The following is a 24,269-nucleotide window of genomic DNA, read 5'->3' as shown; positions in this document are numbered from 1 at the left end:
TGCCATTAAATTGTTTTATAAAAAAATGTCCCTAATTTTTCTAAATTTTTACTTTAAAGTCTTTAAAAACTCTAAAGATTAATTAGCACCAAACAGTGTTAGGATCCTATTGAAATCGCAATGTTTATTATTATTGGTATTATTATTATTATTGTTGTTGTTGTTGTTGTTGTTGTTGTTGTCGTTGTTGTTGTTGTTGTTATCCCTTGAAATGAATCGCATTTTTGAGAGGCTAAAGATGCTCCAAAACTCAAAAATACTTTGCACATGCATGAGACATGGTGAAAGTTTACATATTTTATGGGTTTTGTTCATGGGTGTTGAAAAATGACTCAGTAGCGCCCCCCTACAAAACTTCATGTATGAAATTCAGTAGGCACATGTAACATCCCCAGACATACAAAAAATCCTCTTGGAGCTATAACCCAACAGGAAGTCAGCCATTTTGAATTTGCTGTACAATTTGGGAGCTGTTTCTGCCATTTACAGACGTTGTACTTTAACGCACTCCTCCTAGAGAATTGAATGGCGTATCCGTGGCAGCATGGCAAATTTTGAAGTTTCACTGTGAAAGACGATGTTGAAAAAATTAGATCACATCGCCCAATCTGCCCCAATTTCCACATTTGTACGTTGAGTCCCAGCCTGAAGACATTTAAATACCAATATTCAGTTAGAGTCATAGCAACAGGAAGTAAGCCTTGTTTAACAATAATCATTTTATTTACAAATTTTTAAAAGTTTCCTGATCCTGTCTAAACTTGACATATAAGAACATAATGCAGTTTTATGCATGTTCTCTAGTGCCACTTTCCCAACAGAGGAATTAATACAAAATGTACGTCGTCCACAGTCACGCACTCCATACGTTCTCACTCATTCACGGTTTCCAATGGTCTCGCAAGTGCAAAGCTGCGTCAACCGGTTTCCCGCCAGCACCACCGACATGCATGGCTCATTCATTTATTCTATTTATTTTTTTAATTTTAGCTCTCTACCTTTCACCTCTGATGTAGTCAGCCGTAATAAAGCTCAACAGTGACGTCACAGTGCACTGACAATGCCTGGAGTACACCCCGGCATCACTGCGGCAAAGTGAGAGCTAAAACCACTGGAGACTAAAAGCACTGATCAATAATGAGATCTCATAGACCTGACTTTATTGGCTCTATTATTCAAGGCCACAACACGTGTGTACTGAAATGTTAAAAAAATATATCATTATCTCGACACAGCAATATTTGTTTTTTTAAGGTAACAGCAGAATTATCTTGTTATTTCAAGAAAATAAGGTAATTAACTCCTGATCTCAAAGTAAAGAGTTTAAAGAAAGTCATTGCAACAATGGCCTCTCAGTACATAAATAGCTGTAACAATTTACCATAATTCTCGCATCACTACACAAAAAGACAGGAAGAAAATCATGTCACGTGGTTTCAACTCCTTTTTTGATACTTACCACTTTCACAGGTCTGATGATATATTGAGAGAGGAAAAGGGCAGGGCCTTTAATGTTTGCCAGCTTTTACCACTTCCCCAGGATGACCTAGATCGCAGAATAAATGCACTGCTTTAGGGCAATATTTGAAAGTATCTTTGCATAGACTAGCAGCACACTGGCCTCTCGCATTTCTCCCGGTACATTATGTACAACATTATGGAGGAGGAGGTTTACAAGCTTCAGGCCGCAGACTTACCTGAAGAACCTTGTTTTTGCCCTCAGGCAGCGACAAACCAGACAACTTATTCTTCATTGAGTTGTGAGGCAGATTGACTTCAACCATACATTGTTTTTCCAGTGAATCCCTTGAGTCACTCAATACAGCTGCTGGCTGGGTTCCCTGAGAGAAATTACATGACCAAATTTAGCCAAACAAATGAAACCCAAAACACTTTGATTGCAAGTGTCCATATCTAAACTCAAATTTTGACAAATGTTATTATCTTGACATATTTTTCTATCCAGAAATCTGAGACTTTCAGGTTATACTTTCATAGATTCAGTAGGTATGTGATGGAAGACAATAAATCCGAAAGCATTTTTTGAGCCGTTTTGATATCAGCGAAACTATCAAATTAAAAAAGATCTGCATGGAATACATTTGTTTATGCTCTTTGCTGCAGCAATGGCAACAGTACTTTGAGGCCAGTCTGATGTTATCTACTACTGGAATGTGCTTGCTGCCAGAATAGCTTTTGTAATTGTTGTAGAGTTGGATATAAACAGGAAATCTCCCATGATTTATAAATAATTCTATTCTGAATGATAGATCTATATTACAATAATAACTTAAAGTTTAGAGTCAACTGAGCTCCTCCAAAATTGGTATTTTATATCACAAAAAAATGCAGCGGGGTCGAATTAGTTCTTGCATTAATCTGTAATCATTCCTACCAGCCTGTACTTTATTAAAAGATTGTTTACCTTACCAAGTTCACCCTGTCCTACATGTTCCCGGGTGTTCCACACAGAGCCAAAGAACAAATCAAATGTGAGAAATACTTAACCCAGGTTATCCTCCAGAGGGCCAACCTCAAGCTAGTAACCAAGCGTTTGAAACTAGTTCATGACTGACGTTAAAGACACGGCAGAGAAAGTGGCAAAGGAGGAGACAGAGGTTCATCTCTTCAGTGGCTGAGTGCAATAGGGCTCCTGTGAACTTGAAATGTACAGTATGTAAGAAGAGCTCTGTCCTCTCTGGGTCTGTCACAGAAACTGATGTTCAACCCTGATACTGTATATATGTACATAACTTTTCATAGTTTTGCAGCACCTACATTGAATTAAATACTGACTCACACTCCCTGAACCAGTGGAAAAAATAAACAAGAAATGCTGCTTGTGCCATCTCTATAATCTTATGCACAATGTGCACCATCTAGAAACTACACGTTGCTCCCTAAAGGTGTGGTCAAGACTAGGGACATCACACCCAAGAGCCTTCATAGCAATATCAGGGGAATTTATCTACGTCAACCAAGTTTCTTGTATGCCCAAATTTAAACAGTGTGTGGACTGCAAAACGAGAGAAAACAAGACATTGAGCCTGGAAATAACAAGGATGCATGTAGCTACACAGCCCTCCCTCCCCTCCGCAGATCTGACCATAAGCTGGTCTACTTTAGCTTTTTAGTAAGCATGTAGTCCAGTGGCAAAGATGGTGATGGGATGGCCCTGAGGCTCTACAACCTTTCTTTCAGAGTGACCGACTGGGATGTGTTCTGCAGTCCAGATGGGGAGGAGATAAATGGACTCACAGACTGCATAACAAAGTACTTTAACGTTTGCGTGAACAGCAATCTGCCCTCTAGGACATCACATTGTTAAACAATTAACCATAAGGTGATCAAGGACATCAAAGCTCTACTGAGCCATGGACACCGAGCCTTCACGAGGAGACAACAAGGACGACTACAAGAGGAAACTGGAGAGGAAAACTCTGACTGAACAACTCCCTGGAAGGTGTGGAGTGGTATGAGTACCATCACAGGCTAAACCGGTTCCGCAGAAGGTTCAACAAGGACGCTGTTGTCTCCTTAAAAGCTTGTTTCTTCATGTCTGTCCACCAGTGTCTCCCTCCTACAGCACTCCACAGCTCTCAACATCAGACCATCTGAGCGTCATGGCTGAGTGTGAGACGGCAGGCCCTGATGGCAACACCCTGACAGCTCAAGGGTTCCGCTCAGTTATGTCTCGTCTTCCAGTATATCTCAGCCTGTATATCTCAAAAAGAAGCACCCCAACACACCTAACGACTACAATCTCTGGCCATGACCTCTAAGTTCATGAAATCCCTAGATTGGTGCGTTCTGAAACAGCTCTGATTCCCTACTTGAGCCATCGTTCTTGAGTCACATATTGATATTGTTGTAGAGGATGCCATCATCTTTATGCTCCATTGAGCACATAACCCACCTGGACTATCCTAAAAGCACCTTTTTCATGTTTTTTACGTATAGATCATTTATTTCTTACAGCGTTTTTTTTTTTCTTTCTTCATTTACCCACAGATGCATGTTTCTGGACAGTTTATTGATCAATTATTATTTGGATCATTGTAACTGGTACCCCCCACTTTTATAATGGGTTGCTCTCTTATTATACTTTGCAACTCCCATATGTACTTTATTTAATTTTATTAATTGGTATATATTGGTGTTTTTTGTCACAGTTTTCTTTCGGGTTTTTTGGGTTCCCCGAGGTTTTACTTTTATGTCGCTACCATATTTTTGATCAGGCAGATTTTTCAACGCTCTCTGGACGCCATCTGAATGCGACACAGGGCCCAATTGAACTCACATGTACATCCACTGTGTGCATGTCTGAGGTGAGGCAGTTTGGACGTTCGGGTGCAGATTTGATTTGATTTGTCTGATAAATCACACAGTTTATTCAGTATGAGCTCCCAGATTACTTGTGTCGGGTGGGTCAGGCGAGGCGTTGCCAAGGAAACCCCGGACAAAGTAAGTATAATGTTTGGCGAGCTAACGTTAGCCGGCGGCTAATGTGTCAACATGGCAGGTACACTGTGTTGTTTTATTAATTTAAATGACCGCAGTTCTGAGGATTTTGGCTTTAATTTACACTTCTAGGTAAAGATAATGTTCCACTGCAGACTGTCGGCACAAAAACTGTCGTGTAACATAATGTGACGCATTTTGTGCAACTACTGTACAGAGTTACAAAAAGATGATGGAGCTAAACGTTAGACTTTTTAAGAACTGCACCTTTTTTGAAGACTTTTTGAACGTTAGGATAATTTTGTAAACTGTAAAAGTGTAATTTTTTTATATAAAATACCCCAAATTAGTTCAGTGCTAAAAATGGGAAATCGGCACAAATCACAAAAAAAATGTTTTATTTTTAAATGTGAATTTTAAACATATAGCAGATAACACATAACATGTTATAGTTGCCCTACAACAAATGCTAGTGCTTCAGGAATGTTTTTGAAAAATACAATTGAACCTGTGAAATAATCATGAAATTTTTGCTTTTATTTTAAGTTTACCCTTTTATTGAACTTATTTAACTTGGGGGGGAGTAAGTACACCAGAGTGATGTGGAAATTTAGAATAGATAATTTTGCATAAGTGATAGGTGCTAGCTGTGAGTCTCTCTTTGACAGTGGTCATCTTTAATTCCTCGGTATAATTACAACTTTTCTCTGCTGTGAGGTGACTTGTTTTCTATGGCGACTTCCCAGTTTCGGTCACCATAGGCTTAATTGCTGTATTTATTGACTTTGTTTTGAAGGTGTTTGCCTTTGTTTTGAGATTGTAAGCTTTTAGATCCTACTGGAAATATTAATTACTGTCTTAATTAAAGTCGGGTGCACAGGAAAGGTCAGCAAGTTCATCATAAAAAAAGGTAATGATGCCTGCAACAGGATCCTTATTAGATCGATGCCTTTCCAATTGGAATGAAAAATCTGACTTTTCTCTGTTTCCTTATCTAATACTCATAGGTATTAGATAGAGAATTAGATTTAACCAAAAATGCCAAAAAAAAACTTAAAAATACTGTACCTACCTGATACGTAAAATACTCCATATCTCTCTCCTTTTCTTGCATCTGATCAGACACATGAGCTTATCAGCTTGTTTGAGCCCCCCTTTTTTTTTCTTAAATTCCACTTTAGGTTGAGTTGAGCCAAGAGGAGCTTCAGCGCATCATTACTGAGGCAAAAGAGGAGTTGGGGTATGTTGGGATAAAAAAAAAAACACACATTACTGTAGTTTGTGCCTCTGTTTTATCTCTTGTTATTGTCAATATCTTCAAATGTCAGCAGCTTAAACGCTGTGCCAGTGCACATGAAATTAGAGCTGCGACGATGAGTAGTTGATTAATTGATGAGGCGATTGACAGAAAAGTAATGGGTAAGTATTTTGGTAATTGAATAAGCGTTTTAGTCATTTTTTAAGCAAAAATTATCTGGTTCCAGGTTTACAAATGTGAGAATTTGATGATTTTCTTTGGGGTTTTGGACTGTTGGTCGGACAAAAAAGTCATCTAAAGATGAAACCTTTGACTGTGGAAAGATTCAACAGGCATTTTTCACTATTTTCTTACATTATGTAGACCAAACAATGAATTGAGAGAATAATCTGCAAAATAATTGATAATGAAAATAATTGTTAGTTGCAGCCCTAAATGAAATATTAATGTTCTCTCTACATAGCCAAAAAGCTGAAGCTGAACCAATGCTGTTTATATTCTACTCCTCTAAATCAGGGAACTAGCAGCAGATGATGAAGAAGAGGATGATGAGGGTATGGCTCCAGTACAGAATCTGAGTAACGTTAAAGCTGATGTTGCTGATGTTCCAAAGGACGAGAATGAAGAAGGAAAGGAGGAAGATGATGATCTGGCAGAGTACGGCCTGGATAAATATGATGAAGAAGATACAGGTGAGTCGGGTATTTTTGCACAATATGTGTGTTCTTTGGTATTTACAGTCCAGACTAATTTAATACTTCTCGTTGTGTTTTACCAGTTAATTTGGGTCTATTTAAACTTTGCTGAGAGTCTTGTTCTACTGTTTGTGTCTCTTAAATTTAGTGACCGCTAATCTCGGGGACAGTCTGGCTGGGCTCACAGTGTTCAGCACTAATGAGGAGGATCCTTACATCACCCTCAAAGATACAGTGAGTGCCCTCAGTGCTTCTGTTCATCCTGATTCAGTCTAATCTCACTTCACTCAGCACCTAAAGATATCAACCACCAACATATAGTTGTGAAAATCCTGCTTAATTGATTTAAAAATTTGCATTCCAGTGCTAGTTTGTCATTACACCTGTGTAAAAGTCATGACATTGTAGCTCTGGTGCTAAATGTAATATTTTACAAAACTTAGAAAAAACGGCTTAAAGAAGACCAATTGTTATACTCATTTGTGTAAAGGGGATTTATCTTTAATTAGTGTTGAGGTTATTTTTTTTCTTCCTTCTAGGACCAGTATGAGCGAGAAGACTTCCAAATCAAGGCCAGTGATAATCTGATCCTGGCAGGCAGAGCAGAGAAGGACTGCTGCAACTTGGAGATCTATGGTAAATACCTTCATATGCCACATGATAAGATGATGGTGAATATTCTTCCGGCACAGGAAAATATCATCTGTTCTTTGGAAATATATGAAATAAAAATGTATTAACTATGACTCCTCTCCACAAACACATTGCAAATCTTATTATATTTTTAAAATATATCTTTAACAATTGATTGCTTACTTTACAGTTTATAACTCAGAGGAGAACTCTCTGTATGTTCATCATGATATTCTGCTGCCGGCTTACCCACTGTGTGTGGAGTGGCTAAACTTTGACCCGAACCCCGGTGAAGGACCAGGTAAGAAAAGTCTCGAGTCAGTGTTGAAAATGTGCCTCGTTCTGAGTCCACTGTGCTTTCCTGATCTTAATCTTTTGGATAAATTTCTTTTGCAAAAGAGGAAGTGAGATTTCCTGATTAAATAGATGTTAAAATAAAAAAAAATTAAAAAAAACCTGCTTTGTTCGTCCTTACTGCAGCCAACTACGCCGCGGTGGGCAATATGACTCCTCAAATAGACGTGTGGGACCTGGATGTGGTGGACTGTTTAGAGCCAGCCTTCTCCCTGGGGAGCAAAAAGGCCTCAAAGAAGAAAAAGAAGAGCAAGAAGGTACAGCCCTGTTCGGCGTCTCATAATAATATACAAGCGTCTGTATGGTGAGAGTTTGGTCTGGTAAAAGGCTTGCTGAAAAAAAAAAAAAATGTAAAATTTTATTAGAAAAACAAATAAATAAAATTGCCAACTAATTGAGTAAGGATTTGTTGACTTGATTGGAAGTAATTTTTATGTTTTCAAGTTTTTGAAAGAATTATTAAGTCAGGCTTATGCTAGAAAAATAACTAGTTTTTACTATGTGTCTACATGCCATCCAACAATGTCAGAAGGCAAGAGTGTTTATAGCGGTTCCGAACAGTAATGCTTGCCATTACAGAGAGGGGGGAGACGCAATACTGTTTCAAAATGGGGATAACACACACACACACACACACACATACAGACAGTTTCTCCTTGAAAACATTCACAGTGACGCACTAGGTTGTTCACATTTCTGTCACAAAAGTGACAGAAATAGTTGTGTAATAAATAAAGACAAAGAGCAAAGAGAGAGGTTCAAACCCTGTTTACTTTCTTACCTCCACACAGTTGGCCAATCACACCATGAAATGCCTATGAAAGGTGTGGGGGAGTGCGTTTCCACAGCCATTTAACCATCCGACAAGCAGCTCTGGACGGGTGCCTTCAGTAGACGTGCTTGACCTGCTCTCCTGCATTATTTCCTGCTCTGTTAGATATCATTAACACATCGCTCTCTGATCTTGGTGATACCAGGGGGCAGCAGCAGCAGAGCCTGTCGAGGGGCACGCAGATGCAGTGCTGGATTTGTCCTGGAACAAGCTGGTCAAGTGAGTACTTTGATGGGAGTATCACTGATTTAAAAAAAAAAAAAAAAAAAAAAAATCTATAATGCACCTAATGATAGTGAAATGTACTTTGTAAATTCATCATTATTTTGGATTATGTACATATTATGTTTATGTACCTTAACTGTGTATGTGTACAACTCAAATTCAAAGTAACCTGTAAAACCTTGTCTGTCTTAGGAATGTGTTGGCCAGTGGATCAGCAGATGACACTGTTATCTTGTGGGATCTAACTCAAGGCAAACCAGCCACAACTCTGCGCAGACACACTGATAAGGTCTTTAATTTAAAAAAAAAAAAAAAAAAGAATGATGCTCAATGTAATGCACTGTGGTTATTGGGTGTCACAACCCCAGAATTTGCTGGCTTCAGTTTCTAGAAAACAAAATCTTTTATCTTTCAGGTTCAGACAATAGCATTCCACCCATTTGAGGCACAGACTCTGATATCAGGATCATATGACAAGTAAGTGTCATCTAGTGTTGTCATTAGTTTTATAGAATGAGGTGGAAGGAAATAAACAGTTGATATTGTAAACAAAGCTTTACATTCAGTGGATTCAGGATTAACATCTTCCCTTTTCAGGACAGCTGTCCTATACGACTGCCGTAATCCAGACAACAGCAATCGGACCTGGAGGTTTAGTGGTCAAGTGGAGCGTCTGGTCTGGAACCACTTTTCACCCTGCAACTTCCTGGTAGGTACTCAAGTTCTCCTTCTGGTTTTTTAAAGGAGACAAGCTGGTAACAACACTTTTCGACGATGAGGATTCACAATGTTCCTTTCAGGCTAGATAAAAATAAAGTCAGCGTTTTTAACCTCATATACCTTTATGAATATTGGATGCATGGCTGACGTGCTAATTATGAATTTTTAAAATGTAATCATCACTGTTTTCAAGATATGAGATTGATTGCGATTCCGCTGGAACACAAAATTGTTTTTCAACAAGTTATGAGCTGTGCATGTTGGCAAATGGGACATAATTTATGTTGGTAGCATACTGTCAAGAAGAAGGGTGTAATTTAAAGAGTCTGTTGCTTTTGAAATAAAAACTTGCTTTTAAATAATTAATAATTGTATTATTATAGTTAATAATAACTAGACCACATATTGCAGATATTCTCTGCAGTGTTTTTATATTTCATCGTCGCAGGACGAAGAACAATGATACAATAGCACAACCACACTGAAAGGCCTCTCGTCGGACACATGCCTTTTTAAAGCAAGGTTTTAATGGTTGCAGATAGCAATTATGAATGTAGCTGGTGCGTCACTGGTCACTGGGCAACAGACCTTGTTTCTTCTTCTCTCTGTTATTTCTTCTACTAGCTCAGTGGTTAACTAGAGTGTTTGGCTGTGTTTCAGGCCAGCACAGAAGATGGTTTTGTCTACTGTCTGGACGCACGCTCAGATAAACCTGTTTTCACACTGAGGGCACAAGATGAAGAAGTGTCAGGTAGGTACAAGTTTGTATATGAGTGTGTGTTTATGACGATCAAGGCAGAAATTCTGTTTATTATCAAAACAATGTTCAGATCTGCTTTGTCTCTGCAATTATATTATAATATTATATAAGCATCACAAATGCTTTGGCACTTTGTTCTTCTGTGGTGGCAAGGAAGTGATGGTTCTGTATAACTCACCAAGGAAGCACGAGACCATAGTTGGACATCGCTGGTTCATAGAGAAATGTGGGTAAACTTTTGGGTAGGCCCTGGCATCCTGCAGCCATGAACATGAATAAGCAGGCATTGAAAAAGAGCGGATAGAAGGATGGAGAAATTGCCAGTGAAATCTTGAATACGCCTGATCCTGTAAAATGCTGATGGACTACCAAGCTCCCCGCCCTTGTGTCATACGTGTTCTGGTTATGGCTTTACGTGAAAGTGGACCTACATTGACCGTGTAATGACATATCTGATCTAATCACCTCAATATTTCGGCAGGTTTGGAGTTGAGCAGCCAGATTAAAGGATGCCTGGTCACCTCATCGTCTGACAAACACGTTAAAATTTGGGACGTTTCGGGCAACAAACCCAATCTGGTTCACTCTCGTGATATGAAAATGGTAAGATCTTATACACGTACAGCATGTAGATCACAGATTCTTTCACCCCTGTCACTCAGGGGTTGCAGTCTGTTGTAGAGGTATTTTGTCCCGTCAAAATCATGAAGTTGATGATTGTTATAGGTGTTATAACAATGTACTTCCTCACTCAACAGGGAGTGCTGTTCTGTGCTTCATGTTGCCCTGATCTGCCCTTCATCTATGCCTTTGGGGGACAGAAGGATGGTCTGAGGGTTTGGGATATAAGTGATGTTGCAGCAGGTAGAGTTGACACTAAATTAAGTGTCTTTCTTCTTTAACACTTAATTTGTTCTGTGCGTTGATCTCAGATAAAAGCTCGATATTTTGTGGCTTAATTCTTGAGTAACATGAATTATTGATTGCATGATTGCAAGCCGGGAAATCTATTTCCTGTCAGTGCGTGACCTGTATTTATGAGATCAGTTGTTAATTTAATAATACTCACATGTTATTGTGATTGTTTTCCATTAGTGGCTGAGGTGTTCGGTAGTCGACAGCGCTTAGTGGTGAACACAGGATCACAGGCATCCAGCAGTGCGGCCACATCAGAGATGGACGTCTCCTAGTGACCCTTCTAATGCAGCAACAGCCTGTAAACAAGAATAAACTGAGCTTCCCTGGAAAGACATCAAGCTGCTCCGCTTGTTGCTGCGTTCCTCCTGGCAGCCCCTTGTTTAATGGGAACAGGATTGTATTAAATGAGGCTGCACTCATGAAAGACGGCCAGAGTGAAAACCGAGGCTAAAAGCTTCAAAAGACTTTGAAGATTGTTCAGTTTCTCACTACAAATAACAACAGTGGCTTTGCACACTCAATGACGTGCTGAGAAAAGACCAGAAAATGTTTCTAATATTCCTATTAGTGAATATTTCCAGCAATTTATTTTTGATTTTTAAATGGAAGCAGTGATTCATATATTTGAATTACTGTGTTTTTAATTATTTGAAACCCCCTCAGTTTTCCTTTTTTTGTACAAATGTACAACTGTAATACGCTAAGACTGTTTTCACATGAAGCATACTAGGAACTGATTTGCCTTCTGATATTTCAAACATGGGTTCCCTGGTAATAATAAATAGTAAAAGATTAATAGAAGCTAGTGTACAGAAATCTGGGTCCAAACATTGACTTTTCAAAATGCTGTGTATTCAATAAATAAATACATTATTTAAAAATGTATAAACCTATATGTTCTTGTGATTCTCCAGTAGCTCTGATGGATTGTTGGTGTTAGATTCATAAAGATGATGACATTATACATAACCAGCAAATGAAACTTAACAGAATACTGTTTATTGTAAAAGCGATTTCTTATTCTATATGTTTTCATCCAGTTTGAAGTTTGAATTTCACAGTAAATGTATTATGTTTTCAGAACAGTATTGAAAGACGAGGGCTAGAGTGAGTAATGCAATTTCAATGCACTGATAATACCATTTTTGAATTTCATCCTCCAGGAAATCCTTTCGGTAATTTTTGCCTTTGGAATACATGTATTGCAAGAAGATCCCATTCTGCACAGCACGTATCCATAAGCTGTTCAAAAATTCTATGGAACAGTACAGTATTAGTTTACAGGGGAGCCGGAGTCGTTGGTGTTCATTATCTCTTTCCCGTCACGGTCAGCTGGTGAAGTGGAACTAGTGTGAGTTAGTCGCAGCTCAAACACGGAATTGTTCTAGTGACGCACATCCAAAAATTTGAGCATGGCGTCGGCTCATTTGTGCAAACTGCACAGTCTTTTAACGCGGTTTTCTACCGGCACCACACTGCGACGTGTGCAAAGTAAGCTCTCTGGATGCGTATTTAAAAAGTTATTTGTCGGCGGTCATGTGAGTTTGAGTGAGTTTACCGTTTATAACCGAACGCAAGGATGTGGGCAGTAAAAGCTAACAGGAGCTAACCTTGAGAATATGTTTAGTAGGTTAAAATTTATCTGGCTAACATTATTTTTGTTTTCACTGTCAAACCCGTATATTGTGTATTTTTTTCGAGATAAAAATCAGTTTATAGTGTAGAGTATTATACCTTATTGAATGATAGGAAAAGTTAAACCGGTTGGTCCACTATCTTCGTATCTCAACGGTCAACCAACTTGCTAGCAGGTGTCATAACTGCTTGGCTCTACATTTCAATGTTATTATGTCCAGTAACAAAAAAAAATTACACGAACTGTGGTCTTCAGCTGAGTTATACCTTCAAATTTGATGTTTAGTTCCTGGCCAAGAAGTTGAAACGTGTGTATTTTCTTTATTTATTCTGTGGAATGTGTGATGACTGTGTGTCCCTCTTGTAGCATGTTTGGTGCCAGTTCGGCAGAAGGCCAGTGTCGGTGGTCCTTCACCTGTTGGCCCAAACTGGTATGTTAACAATTTGAATTCAGAATAAGTAAAACGTAAATCTATATTTAGTTTAGCTATGGTACTAAGCCACATTTTAACCATGATATGACAATTTTAATGAATAAACAGTACATTTTTTAAGAAAACACTTTTAATGATGGACCTTATTATACTGGATGAGAGGTAAACAAATAGAAATAGAATAGTTTTAGAAGCATTTTTAAGCTTTGAGGCAGCTGAGTTGCAATGTGGTTATCAGGAGACGGTTCTCAATAATTTGAAGATTACCTCTGGTTGTGCTGTGTAAATGTAACTGTATGAACACTTGGGAAGTTTTCTAAATTATAGATGTTGACTGTGTACTTTGCCTGTGGGTTTAAAATATGCTAATTATTATAGTAATTGTGAACAAAATCTTTTGAGTATTTATGTAAAAATATAATAATAATAATAATTGTAATATAATAATACGTTTCTTAGATTTCTTACATACATGGTTTTGTCGGCTCTCTGCTGTAGAGCAGCTGGTTTGCAGCAGTTTTATTATCCATTCTGAAACGTGTCAGGCGCTGTCTTCAAAGGTTTGAAGTAGTGCTTTGTTATAAAGATATAACTGGGATCAGGACAATAAATTTCCAATCTTTTGGATTTAGTAACGTGGACATCGGCGTGACTTCAGATGGAAAAACCATAGTGTGCTACCATCCCACTGTCGACATTCCTTATGAGTTTACACAAGTAAGAGAGTGCTTTCTATCGAGTCTCATACATATGCATGTGCCAGTTGTCTGATGACAGAATCTGTATGGGATGACTGATTGTGACTTTTTCTGCCAAAGAAAGTGAGAAATGAGAGGCTCCAGTTCTTTTTCTGTAGATTCTCTGACCTTGGCAGCTCATTTGCCTACCTTTTTTCCTTGAAGAGATACAATTTAAAAGCTAGATAATGGTTGACAGTGGTTTTTCGTATAAACTTTGGTTCTGGAAAATCACAGCCAACCACTGAAGTGACTGGTCAAATCACAAGTAGTCCAGAAGTTCCAGTTAAGAAAAACAAATGGCTTGACAGGCTTTACAGGCAAGCACATCTGTGTTAAGTTCAAATTTACGTATGTGAATGGGTTAAATTTGATTTAAAAAAACAGAACAAAATACAATTAAAGCCAGTAATTATAAGGGTTAAATGACAAACAGATTGCCTGTGCTGATTTAATGCTATTCATAGCCCTGCCACAAGGTGGAACCATGAGACACAGCAATGATGCTACCTTCTCACACTCATACTTTTGAGCTGCCACAAAGCAATCACATGTTTCTCATAGCAGATGGCTGCTAACATTAAAAATCCACCACAACATCAACATAGAACTGCAAACAGATTTGAAGTAATGAACATGACTGCATACTGCTGTCACAGATGTACATCAGTTAGAAATATATCAGTATTAGTAACCAGAACACAAAGATTGACGGAAAGTGTTGCAGGATTGTTGGACATTACCATGAATGTAAGAGGAAACCTTGCTCATGAAAGTAAATCTTTATAGCCTATAGAACGACCTAACCCTGTGACCAACCCGGCTGAGACCCACGACCAGGTTTTAAAGGCCCACCTCAGCAAGGAGTTGCTGAAGGACAAAGAGGGGCCCACTATAGAGGAGCTGAGCAAGATGTTTTTCACCACCAAACACCGGTGGTATCCAGTAGGACAGTAAGTGCACAAATAACACGCAGCATTGACAAAGCCCTTCGACACCACTGTTGGTAGAAAGGCTGGCTTCATAATACAGGGATTCCTCAGGATTGTTTTCCCTATGATTTTATGCATTTGCTCTTGAGTTGCCCATTAGCTGAAAGTGCCTTTAAAAAAAAAAAAGCCTATGTGGCTGAATTAGTCGTTGTAAGTGACACCTGACCTACTTACTGACAAGCTACAGAAATGAGTAAGGAGCTTGGTAATTTACCTGTGCAGGCCTGTTAGGACTGGAATAGGACTGGAACATTTGCCAACTTTGATAAGGACACTAGGTAGCTTCTCATTGTGTCTCTTTTTTTTTTTTTTTTTTGTTATTTAAATGTGAGGCAGAGTGCGAGAGCAGAAAGAAAATATGTCATCCCATCAAAAATCTCTCTGTAGATTCAGATCAAAATTAATTCCTTTCTGTTTCACTGTTTGCAGGTACCACATGAGACGCAGAAAGAAGGATCCTCCTAAGGACAGATAGTTGATGGCCAAAGTTACAAAACTGCACATTTTTGTTTGTGTTATTGTCACAATGATGTATAATAAACTGTTATATATTGACTCAGTTGTCAGGAGTCTGTGAGTCAGTGCTTCTGCAATGGAACAATTGTATGGCTTTTTTGAAAACAGTTTTCTTTTAGTCTAGTGTGATGCTGTATATGTTTACTGCACTAGATTTTAGGGCCTTTTAAATTTTCTCCTGCAAGTATACTGTAAATCTAAATAATCTAATGGATTGGCACCAGTATACCATAATTCAGTATTATATGGGAACCACTCTGGTCCCATTACCGTATCAACAATCTCTCCGTAAATCGTATCATAGAGTTTATGCTAGAGTTTACTGAGCTTTAAAATGTGTCCAAATATAATATAACAATTTAATTGTTTTACTACACATTTTGCTTTTCAAACAGTTTAAAAAATTTTTCATAAAAAGTTAAATTGGTTAAAATGATTTGCTGCTATATCTCCTTAATCTTTAGTGTTTCTGCAGCAGAAATGAAACGCATCCAAGAAAGAAGAGAGCAGTGAAACTGTAATAAACATCAGCTGTGGATGTAAATTAAATGCATTAGTAATAATTTATAGTCCATTAAATGTAAATGTGTCCTACATGTTGATCTACGCCTGCGATAGATTGAAGAAAGAGTAGCCCCTGTTACTGAATTGGAGAAAACCAACAATGCACCTGCAGTTCTGCACCATAAGATATGAAGCTGTTTGTTTCTACAGTGCCTGCAGGAAAAAACTAGACGAGTGCCCTTGTGTAGAGTGTTCAAGATCAGGCACATCACAAGATGCAGACAGGTTTAAAACAATGACCTTACAGCCTCCGATATAGCTCTTGACTATGTTTCAAGGACTATGTTTCCAATTTAACTACAGAAACAGAAAAGAGAAGACAAGACTTTCATTTTCATATAGACAATTTTGTAATTATCAAAATGTGCTTTCATTTTCTACTTATCATAACTAAAGTGTTAATGTAGATGAAAGGTACACTAAAATCTAATAAAAGGGAATAGAAAACAAAACTACAGTAAAGGAGAAAAATGAATGAATGCAATTAAATAAAGGCAGATTAAATTGTAAGTGTTAATTGTGTATATGCTCTCTCAAGCTTTCTTTTAGACAATCAGCATTTTGTGAATAAAAACTTTTTCCATATTATAACATTTGTAATAAAATTAGTTTTGGGGGATTTCATAATACATCACATTAAAAAAAAAAGAACTTTAAGTTGTGTTGATAATGTTGGAAAATATGCCCAAATTATTGAGGTAAAATTATGATTAGTATTCATATTTTTATTACATTTAATGTTCATATTACAATTCCTTTAAAAAAAATATTTTTATTACAGTTAATATTTATATTTTTACTACAATTAGTGTTTGTATTGTTATTACGCAGTATTTGTATTTATATCTTTTTATTATAATTAGTATTTATATTTTCATTAAAATTAATGTTTATATTTTTATGACAGGCGGCAGTTTATATTTTTATTACTTTATTGTTTATATTTTTATGACATGTAGTGTTTATATTTTTACATAGACAGCTGCATATTTCTTTACGTCATCTGAAACCACCGGAAGAGTGAGTTATCTGTCCCCGCCCCGGCAACTCAGTCAGTCCAAGCTGAAGAGAAGGCGAGTCCACGGCTAAAAATATAATAGCTAACACAAGATGGCCGGTTTGCCTCGTAGGATTATAAAGGTACACTTTTCACCGGACAGTGTATATGTATCTTAATGAGCCATTGTGTTTGTATTGTAAAGATTATTTGATGCGCATATGGACGTAGAGTTACTGCCATTCGGCGTGTAGCCCGACGTTAGCGCGGCTAGCACAATTAGCTCTTATCTAGCTAGTTATCGAGCTAGCTCGCTGGTCCGTGTCTGCAAGTGTTTTGTTTGCCACTTCCGTTTACTCCCTTCTGCTCTGCCCGTGGTTGAATTTTTGTACAAGTAGATTTATTGTCGAATTTACAATGGAGTTTTAACAGCCCCGGGCTGCTAATTTGTAGTACGAATCAACAAATAATGATCATTTGTCCCAGTCGCCATATGAATGGATTCGCTATGTAAGCTAGGCTAGCAGCTGTAGCTTTGGTGATTGGTACACATGTCTGGCGCTGATGTGAAACGCTGCCCTTGTGGTCTCCACACATTTAAATACCCGCAGTAAAGCCAACATGTTCGTATTGCTTCTTTTGTGTAAAGCGAAACGAAAAATAAAGCAGAATTGTAAGGCCTTTTGCGCTGCGGTCCACTCCTTCAACCTCACTGCGACTTGACTTCGTCGGGCCAGGCCTGGCAGTGGGCGCGATCAGTCTTTTCCGCCACATCTAGCAGCTATTTCTCAGGTTTAGCCGGTTCTCACAGTAACTTAATGGTGACAAAGTGAAAACAAGACCCAGCTGCCATAATGGAAACCTGTAGTTTGTTTTCCAATCGCAGAAAAATAAATAATTGTATTTATAACAGAATTGGATCAGTTTCCTTCCTGTGTTTCGGTGCACCTGCTTGATCAAATGCAGAAATAATGTTCCACTTCCCTCTTTTCATTTCCACTGGCCCTTAGTGTCGCACAACACTCTGTTGATTTGAAGTAAAACTTATAATACTGCAACTCAATTTTTGATAGAAATTTACTAAACTGTATGTAGAATGGATCAAAAACTAATTTAGAGCTGAAACTGTGCATTGATTACTCAATTAGTCTATTGACAGAAAAGGAAATGGCAGATTCATAAATCATTGTAGTAATTTTCAAGTAAAAATGCTGGAAATTCACTGGTTCCAGCGGCTATATGTGAATATTTAAAAATGTTTCCACTGAAAATGTGAATAAACTTAACCTGATGTTATAGTAAACACAATATCTTTAGGTGTTGGACATTAGGTTGGTCAAAGCAAGCTATTTTAAACTTGCTTGGTTTTTTTGTTTTGTTTTTTTTGTCTCAATGCGGGTGAGATCTAAAAGTCTGTTGTCTGCTGACACATCTACAGTTCTTTCCACAAAACCTTTTTAAAAAAATGTATTTTCTTTGCATCTGTATAAATCCGTATTTTAAGCATGTGGCTGTCATGACCAAAACTTTGTGTTCTATCAGAGTCAGCTTTATTGGCCATGCATGTGAACACATACAAGGAATTTGACTGTTTTTTGTTTCTGTCACTGAACTTAGACAGTAATACAGTAGACATACAGCAGAACAACAACAAAGCCTGACAAAGTCAAGTCAAATCAATTTTATTTATATATTCCTATACCACAAATAATAACAAAAAAAACATTTCATACCTTTTTATTAAAATCCTTCAAAGTCTTCACTACATAGATGAATCTTGACAGACATGGATGTAAACAGCAACTTGACCGGTTGGCAGAGGTATAAAACTGCAAGGTGGTAATTCTAGTTTTATTCAGAGTCGTTAACAACAGTGTTGTGTGTTTCTCATTCTGACCACACTCAGGAGACACAGCGGTTGATGGCAGAGCCTGTTCCAGGGATCACGGCTACGCCTGATGAAGGGAATGCACGTTACTTCCACGTGTTCATTGCGGGGCCTCAAGACTCTCCTTTTGAAGGAGGCACATTTAAACTTGAACTATTTCTTCCAGAAGAGTATCCCATGGCAGCTCCCAAAGTGCGATTCATGACCAAAATCTACCACCCCAATGTTGACAAACTGGGAAGAATATGTTTAGACATTTTGAAAGGTAAGAACACAAAGCAGAAAGAAACTAAGAAGCAAGAATTTTTGTCTATATACTTGATGGGGTTTTGTTTGTTTGTTTTTTCTCGTTGGCTCCAGTGTGGAACCGCACTGACAGCACTCAGGACTGTTCTTGCACGGTTTTGTTTCCAATCTTGAAATTAGTAAAAAAAAAAAATTAGGTGTATCTCAAACAGTTATTACCACACTAATGGCTTAATGGCTTTTACGCCTATACAGCATACACTGGCTATCAAGTTATTATTACTAATGTGGTAGCAAACAACTGGCAACTTACATACTGTATCCAGATGAGACAGAGCATCATGGGCATCCTATTGGAGGTTTGTTTTTGTCCACCTGACCAAAGGAAGTCCAATACTTAGTCGTTCCTCAGAAACCCCTAAGAAAAATATGTGTTTTTAGCTTCTCTTTCTTCCCAAAACACTCCTTTACTTTGGCTTTCAGTTGTCTTATGCTGGGCACGTAGCAAACACTAGACTCATCAAAATTGTTTATGGGAAAAGACTGCCTGTTACATTTTATGGGGGCCCGCTATGAGCTTTTGGGAAGCTACTATGCAGTCTAAATGAGGCTGGCGAATCAAAACAATGATCTGAATTATCAAGCAGGGTGTTAACTCTCTGTGGGTTTCGTAGTACCCTCAACCCTTTCACATCACACGGAGCCAGTTGATTTAATGCTAATGGCAAAAATATTATTTATTGGCATCTTAAGTAGTACTGTTTAATTGGCAAGTTGAACATTTTTATAAAAATGTGAAATTTTTTGGATTCTGGATGTAGGGAATATCCAAATTGGGGGGGGTGTCACATTAGAACAAATTAAGATTTATAATACTGGTAATAATAATAGGAATATTCATTCTCAGCTATTAAATCAAACAAGTGGAGCAATACACTTACCTTACATCTGCCCAACCGTTTCACACATCTTTGACAGCCAGAAAGTGCGAAATTAGCACATTATTGCACACCAGCAGTGTGAGGCATAGAATTTTATTGTCACAGCCAGACTGTGGTATCAGATCAGCAATTACCTTTTTTATAATATGAGATGGCGGAAAAGCAGCCAGTTATATTTGCATAAAAATGGTCTTGTGAGACGAAGCTTCAGGAAGCAGATGGGATTACATCTATCAAATTAAGTTTAGAGGTTAAATAAACTCAGGTTTACTTGGCAAGAGCGGAACAGACAAGAGCAGATGGGTGGCCACAGTTGCTTTGAGGTATTAATAAAATATTGCAACAGACTGTGATTTGTAGGCACACTGATCTGCACTTGTGTCCGCATGTTACTCTCTCATATTTTTTTATTTTGATTTATTAGATTCACAAGAGCCAGGGTTGTTTTCCATTATCTAGTAGCTTGAGGAAAACGTGGATCTCAGAGCAATTACAGGTCAGCTTCAGCTGTCAGCGATGATTGATGCTGCTCACGGTGTCTGTCACTGGCTCGTTGCACCTACGTGGGACTGCATAACCACTAATACCGAAAGCCGTATCACCCTGAAGTTTCCCTCATTTTCCCAATTTGAGCAATAAACTGTTATTTTTGTTTCTCTTTGCATCTTTCTCCAAACTTTCCTTCTTCCAGATAAGTGGTCTCCAGCCCTGCAGATCCGTACAGTGTTGCTATCTATCCAGGCGTTATTAAGTGCTCCCAATCCAGATGATCCCCTGGCAAACGACGTCGCAGAGCAGTGGAAGAAAAACGAAAGCCATGCCATTGAGACAGGTGAGGAGCAGATTCATATTTACCTGAACCCTCAATAAAGCACTCAGGATCAGCTGTACTCAGGTGGTCACAGATTTTTCCAGTCTGGGAAATGCTTTGACAGATGGCAGCAACCATTAGCTCAATTCCAGACCTTTAGAATTTCATCAAATTATCCAGAGTTCAGGTGTTACCTTCGTGAATGGCATTTTTCCTGGTTGGAGAGGGGGGAAAAAAAGCCTGTCAGCGCCTTTGTGGGTGGGACTGAGTTGGTGACTCCATCTGACTGTAAATACAGGCAAATATGGCATTAAGTATGAAAAATCTATGCATTTCTCAAGTCTGTCAATCGTAATTACATAATCTTGAAATAACGGCTCATAAATCAGAACAACACAGTTCTTTTAAAGGGATTTCTTCAAATGAAAGATGTTTTTGTTCACACAGAATTAAAATAGTATAACCCCTGGAACTTGACAAAATGAGAGACAATTTGTCCCATGATCACCTTGTTGGAGGATCAAGTAAAAGCTGAGAGGCTTGCCTTGATGGTTGTGCCGCATGGATTATATGAGGACAGTGAAATTGTTTTAGCTGTTATATAGACAATTGTTGATGGGCATTGCATGACTGTGGTGTCATTTCTTTTGGGTTTTCTGTTCATGAAGCTCGAGGCTTTGTCGGTACTCTGTTTTCTTCTGCCGTCTAACTCTCCTTTACAACATCTGTTTGTTGAAGATACTTGAGAACTTTGTTGAACTAGTGAACCAAAATACCTTATAAAATGTTGTTTTCTTGTAATTCTAATGATTATGAGCAAAGTAAACTGAGAAAAAAAAAAAACAGCAGTTGTTGTGTCTTCAGTGGGTTTTTGATTTAAGGCCGCAACGATTTTTATTCATTATTGATTTAAAAGTGGAAAATGCCCATCACAAGTTCTCAGAGCCCAGTGTGAAGTCTTCAGATCACTTGTTTTGTTTGACAAACAGCCAAAAACGCAGCGGCAACAATTTTGATAATGGATTTATCATTTCAAGCCATTTTTTAGGAAAAATACCGAAAAGTTACTAGTTATAGCTTAAAACATATGTGAATATCTTCTGGTTTTCTTAGTCTTCTGTCATAGGAATCTGAATATCCTTGGGGTTTGACCTGCTGGTGGACCAAAACAAGTAATTGGAAAATGTCAACTTGGCCTTGGTGATGCTGTTTTCTGAGAATTTAAAGACCAAGAGATTAGACGATTAGTCAAGAAAAAAACTGGCGGATTAACGGATAATGAAAATAATCCTTTGTTGCTGCGCTAGCTAGGACCAACAAAAGTTTGGCTTTGTGTCTTGATAAACTTTTGAAACCATTAATTTTTCAAAATTGTTGCTCATTAATTTTCTCTGGACTACTTGATAAACTGACTAATTGTTCTGGTTTCATATGTGGAAATCTTTTTGACATTTCAGTTTCTTTAGGATGCCCATTGCCCTGGAAGTTTGTTTGATCAAGCAGATCTGTGAAGACTCTCCAACACTTTGTTATCCACAGTCCTGCTCCCTCCACAACCACTTTTATCTTTCTGTCTCCCCCCCAGCCCGAACATGGACCAGGCTCTACGCGGGCAACACTGAAGTATAGAAGAAGAGAGACGAGGCGTCTGAATGTGATCCACAAAATGTACTCCTATTCTGTCAACATTTGAATTTAACGGACACAAAAAAAGAGAAAAAAATAAGATTATAAGTCCAAATCTATTTGAAAGAAATGACAAGATTTACTGCTGCAGACCTCTGGGTGACTTATTTCCCTCTCTAAGACGCGTTAAATGTTTGTTAGTCTGTTTTCTTTCTTTCTTTATTTCTTTTTTTTTTTTTTTTTTTTTTTCCTGTGTTGCTATTTAAATGCATGGACAGAGAATGACACCCTCCCCACTACAGTCTTAAAAATAACATGCAATATGTTGTCCTGAACAAGGCACATACTGGTACGTTTGCAAAATATATATTAAAGCTGCCCTTCTTTTAACACATGCATGATTTGTCAACACATCTGTATGTCTGTTTGTGAGAGATGACAGATTTTGTTATTTCAACAAATTAGAGTCTACAGTTGTCTTTTCCACCCACCAGTAGCAAGCAGATGAAAAATATGAATGATGAAGTCTCCCTTTGCTCCTTTTAGGGAAAATGATGAGTTTTTGCGAAGTAAGCCTGTACATTCAACAAAAAGATTAGTTGAACTTCCCCACCTGTGTGTGCCTGTGCACACCACCAATTCACAACACTGAATGTTTACTTGTGGGTGCAGCTACTGTAGTTCAGCATCATCCCATGGGGCACTTAATACTGAACACAGGTGAAGCATATTGCGATTTTTTTTTTTTTTTCATCCCACAACAAAGCTGATCTTAATTGTAGAACATGAAATGCGTTCCACACAGAAAATACATCATCAAACCGTTCTTCAATCCTATTTTCTCTGTAACTTAAGCGGAAATATAGTAGGATTTTTAAGAAGCCGTTTTAAGAGACTTGCTCGACTGGGAAAAAAAAAAACAGAAGAGGTCTTCTCACCCACAGAAAACTGAGGGAGGATCATAAATTTGAAGATGTCCTGAAAGTTGCTGTATACCTGCCAAATTTGCCGGTAGAAAATACACAGTACTTAATAGCCACAGCTAACATTTAAAAGCATTTAGTTCATGGCTAGTGTCAATTTGTGGCCCCAACAATTTTAGCTCTTTTCATTAATTACATCTTAACCTTGGTCTTAGGTTGTGTGATTAGATGCCTGAGCCCAATTAGATGAGGATTACGCTTAAAATAATCCAAAATCTGCCCGTTTAGATGTAAAATTTTTGTTATCTCAGAGTCATGTCCAGCAGTGTGTTTGGCAGTAGTATGAAATGTTGCCACGGGTTAAAAAAAAAAATTCTCAGAAACTGGATGTGATGTTTGTTTCATCTGTTTGTTTTCCTTTGTTGGACAGTTTGGGGAGGGTGAGCGAAATACTTTCACACACTAAAAAAAAAAAAAAAAAAAAAAAAACTATTGCCAACACATCCAGAAAGGTAGCAGTCTACAAAGATGTGCTGGAAACGTCTTTTTTTTTTTTTTTTTTTTTTTTTTAAAGAGTGTAGGAACCTGAGCTGTTTTTACTTTCCTTTTTTCTTTTCTTTTTTTTTGGAAAAAAAAAAGAGTGTCTGTCCATGCTGTCTATGTTGCCTGTTCTCATTTTTATTTTCAGTGTTAATTAAAAAAAAAAAGGCATGTACCATAACTAAACTGACATCAGGACAGTTCAAACTAGTTTTTCTTTAGGGGCGTTTGTGAGAGTTGAGGTGCTTTCTTTAAAGGGATAGTTGAGGCTTTTTTGAAGGTCTTCTCGTCAATTACGATGTTGTTTTTCACCGTGGCTTTCCTAAGTTGGTCTTAACCTGCTTTTGCTCTTTCTATGATAAAGATCTGAGATGATTATGCAAGTGAATTTAATTGATTCCAGAGGGAAGATCGGGTCTTTGTGGTAGAAGAAAAAGTGATAATACAAATAAAACGTATTCAAGATTAAAGGTCGTCATCATGTTGTTATAGATTTTCTATTGGCTAGAAATCAAGAGTCCCTTAAAAGTGATTACATGAAATCTTACGTCAAATTCTGCACT

At 37.9% G+C, this 24,269-nt stretch overlaps 3 protein-coding genes across 4 annotated transcripts; all 3 read left to right on the top strand.

Annotated features, from left to right (window-relative positions):
• The first annotated feature begins 4,268 nt into the window (after nt 1–4,268).
• Nucleotides 4,269–11,731, top strand: pwp1 (PWP1 homolog, endonuclein). Its single transcript, XM_040151843.1, has 15 exons — nt 4,269–4,464; nt 5,643–5,701; nt 6,236–6,411; nt 6,563–6,648; nt 6,954–7,050; nt 7,238–7,348; nt 7,528–7,658; nt 8,379–8,452; nt 8,651–8,747; nt 8,874–8,935; nt 9,056–9,167; nt 9,839–9,929; nt 10,420–10,541; nt 10,697–10,802; nt 11,034–11,731. Exons 1-15 carry the CDS (start codon nt 4,399–4,401, stop codon nt 11,126–11,128), a joined length of 1,485 nt encoding a protein of 494 aa, XP_040007777.1. The 5' UTR covers nt 4,269–4,398; the 3' UTR covers nt 11,129–11,731.
• A 453-nt stretch (nt 11,732–12,184) lies between these two features.
• On the top strand, nt 12,185–15,209 carry mrpl42 (mitochondrial ribosomal protein L42). 2 transcript variants are annotated; one of them, XM_040151857.1, is made up of 5 exons: nt 12,185–12,347; nt 12,859–12,922; nt 13,558–13,642; nt 14,452–14,615; nt 15,084–15,209. In XM_040151857.1, exons 1-5 carry the CDS (start codon nt 12,269–12,271, stop codon nt 15,127–15,129), a joined length of 438 nt encoding a protein of 145 aa, XP_040007791.1. In that variant the 5' UTR covers nt 12,185–12,268; the 3' UTR covers nt 15,130–15,209. The 2 variants fall into 2 exon arrangements, with proteins under 2 accessions (XP_040007791.1, XP_040007800.1); XM_040151866.1 differs by lacking the exon at nt 12,185–12,347 and adding an exon at nt 12,359–12,482.
• A 1,541-nt stretch (nt 15,210–16,750) lies between these two features.
• ube2nb (ubiquitin-conjugating enzyme E2Nb) lies at nt 16,751–22,465 on the top strand. Its single transcript, XM_040150127.1, has 4 exons — nt 16,751–16,874; nt 18,638–18,884; nt 20,498–20,638; nt 22,203–22,465. The coding sequence occupies exons 1-4, from the start codon at nt 16,845–16,847 to the stop codon at nt 22,244–22,246; spliced, it is 462 nt and encodes a 153-aa protein (XP_040006061.1). The 5' UTR covers nt 16,751–16,844; the 3' UTR covers nt 22,247–22,465.
• Nucleotides 22,466–24,269: the final 1,804 nt, after the last annotated feature.

Source organism: Xiphias gladius, chromosome 2, assembly GCF_016859285.1.
Source record: "Xiphias gladius isolate SHS-SW01 ecotype Sanya breed wild chromosome 2, ASM1685928v1, whole genome shotgun sequence".
NCBI lineage: Eukaryota > Metazoa > Chordata > Actinopteri > Istiophoriformes > Xiphiidae > Xiphias > Xiphias gladius.
This window is presented reverse-complemented; position numbering and strand designations above follow the sequence as displayed.

Coding starts and splice junctions, on each gene's coding strand:
- pwp1 (XM_040151843.1), top strand. CDS start 4,399: ATGAGCTCCCAGATTACTTGTGTCGGGTGGGTCAGGCGAGGCGTTGCC. Junction 6,649..6,953: donor ACATCACCCTCAAAGATACA/GTGAGTGCCCTC, acceptor TCTTCCTTCTAG/GACCAGTATGAGCGAGAAGA. Junction 7,659..8,378: donor AGAAAAAGAAGAGCAAGAAG/GTACAGCCCTGT, acceptor TGGTGATACCAG/GGGGCAGCAGCAGCAGAGCC.
- mrpl42 (XM_040151857.1), top strand. CDS start 12,269: ATGGCGTCGGCTCATTTGTGCAAACTGCACAGTCTTTTAACGCGGTTT. Junction 12,923..13,557: donor TCACCTGTTGGCCCAAACTG/GTATGTTAACAA, acceptor TTTTGGATTTAG/TAACGTGGACATCGGCGTGA. Junction 13,643..14,451: donor TTCCTTATGAGTTTACACAA/GTAAGAGAGTGC, acceptor AAATCTTTATAG/CCTATAGAACGACCTAACCC.
- ube2nb (XM_040150127.1), top strand. CDS start 16,845: ATGGCCGGTTTGCCTCGTAGGATTATAAAG. Junction 16,875..18,637: donor TGCCTCGTAGGATTATAAAG/GTACACTTTTCA, acceptor GACCACACTCAG/GAGACACAGCGGTTGATGGC. Junction 18,885..20,497: donor ATGTTTAGACATTTTGAAAG/GTAAGAACACAA, acceptor TCCTTCTTCCAG/ATAAGTGGTCTCCAGCCCTG.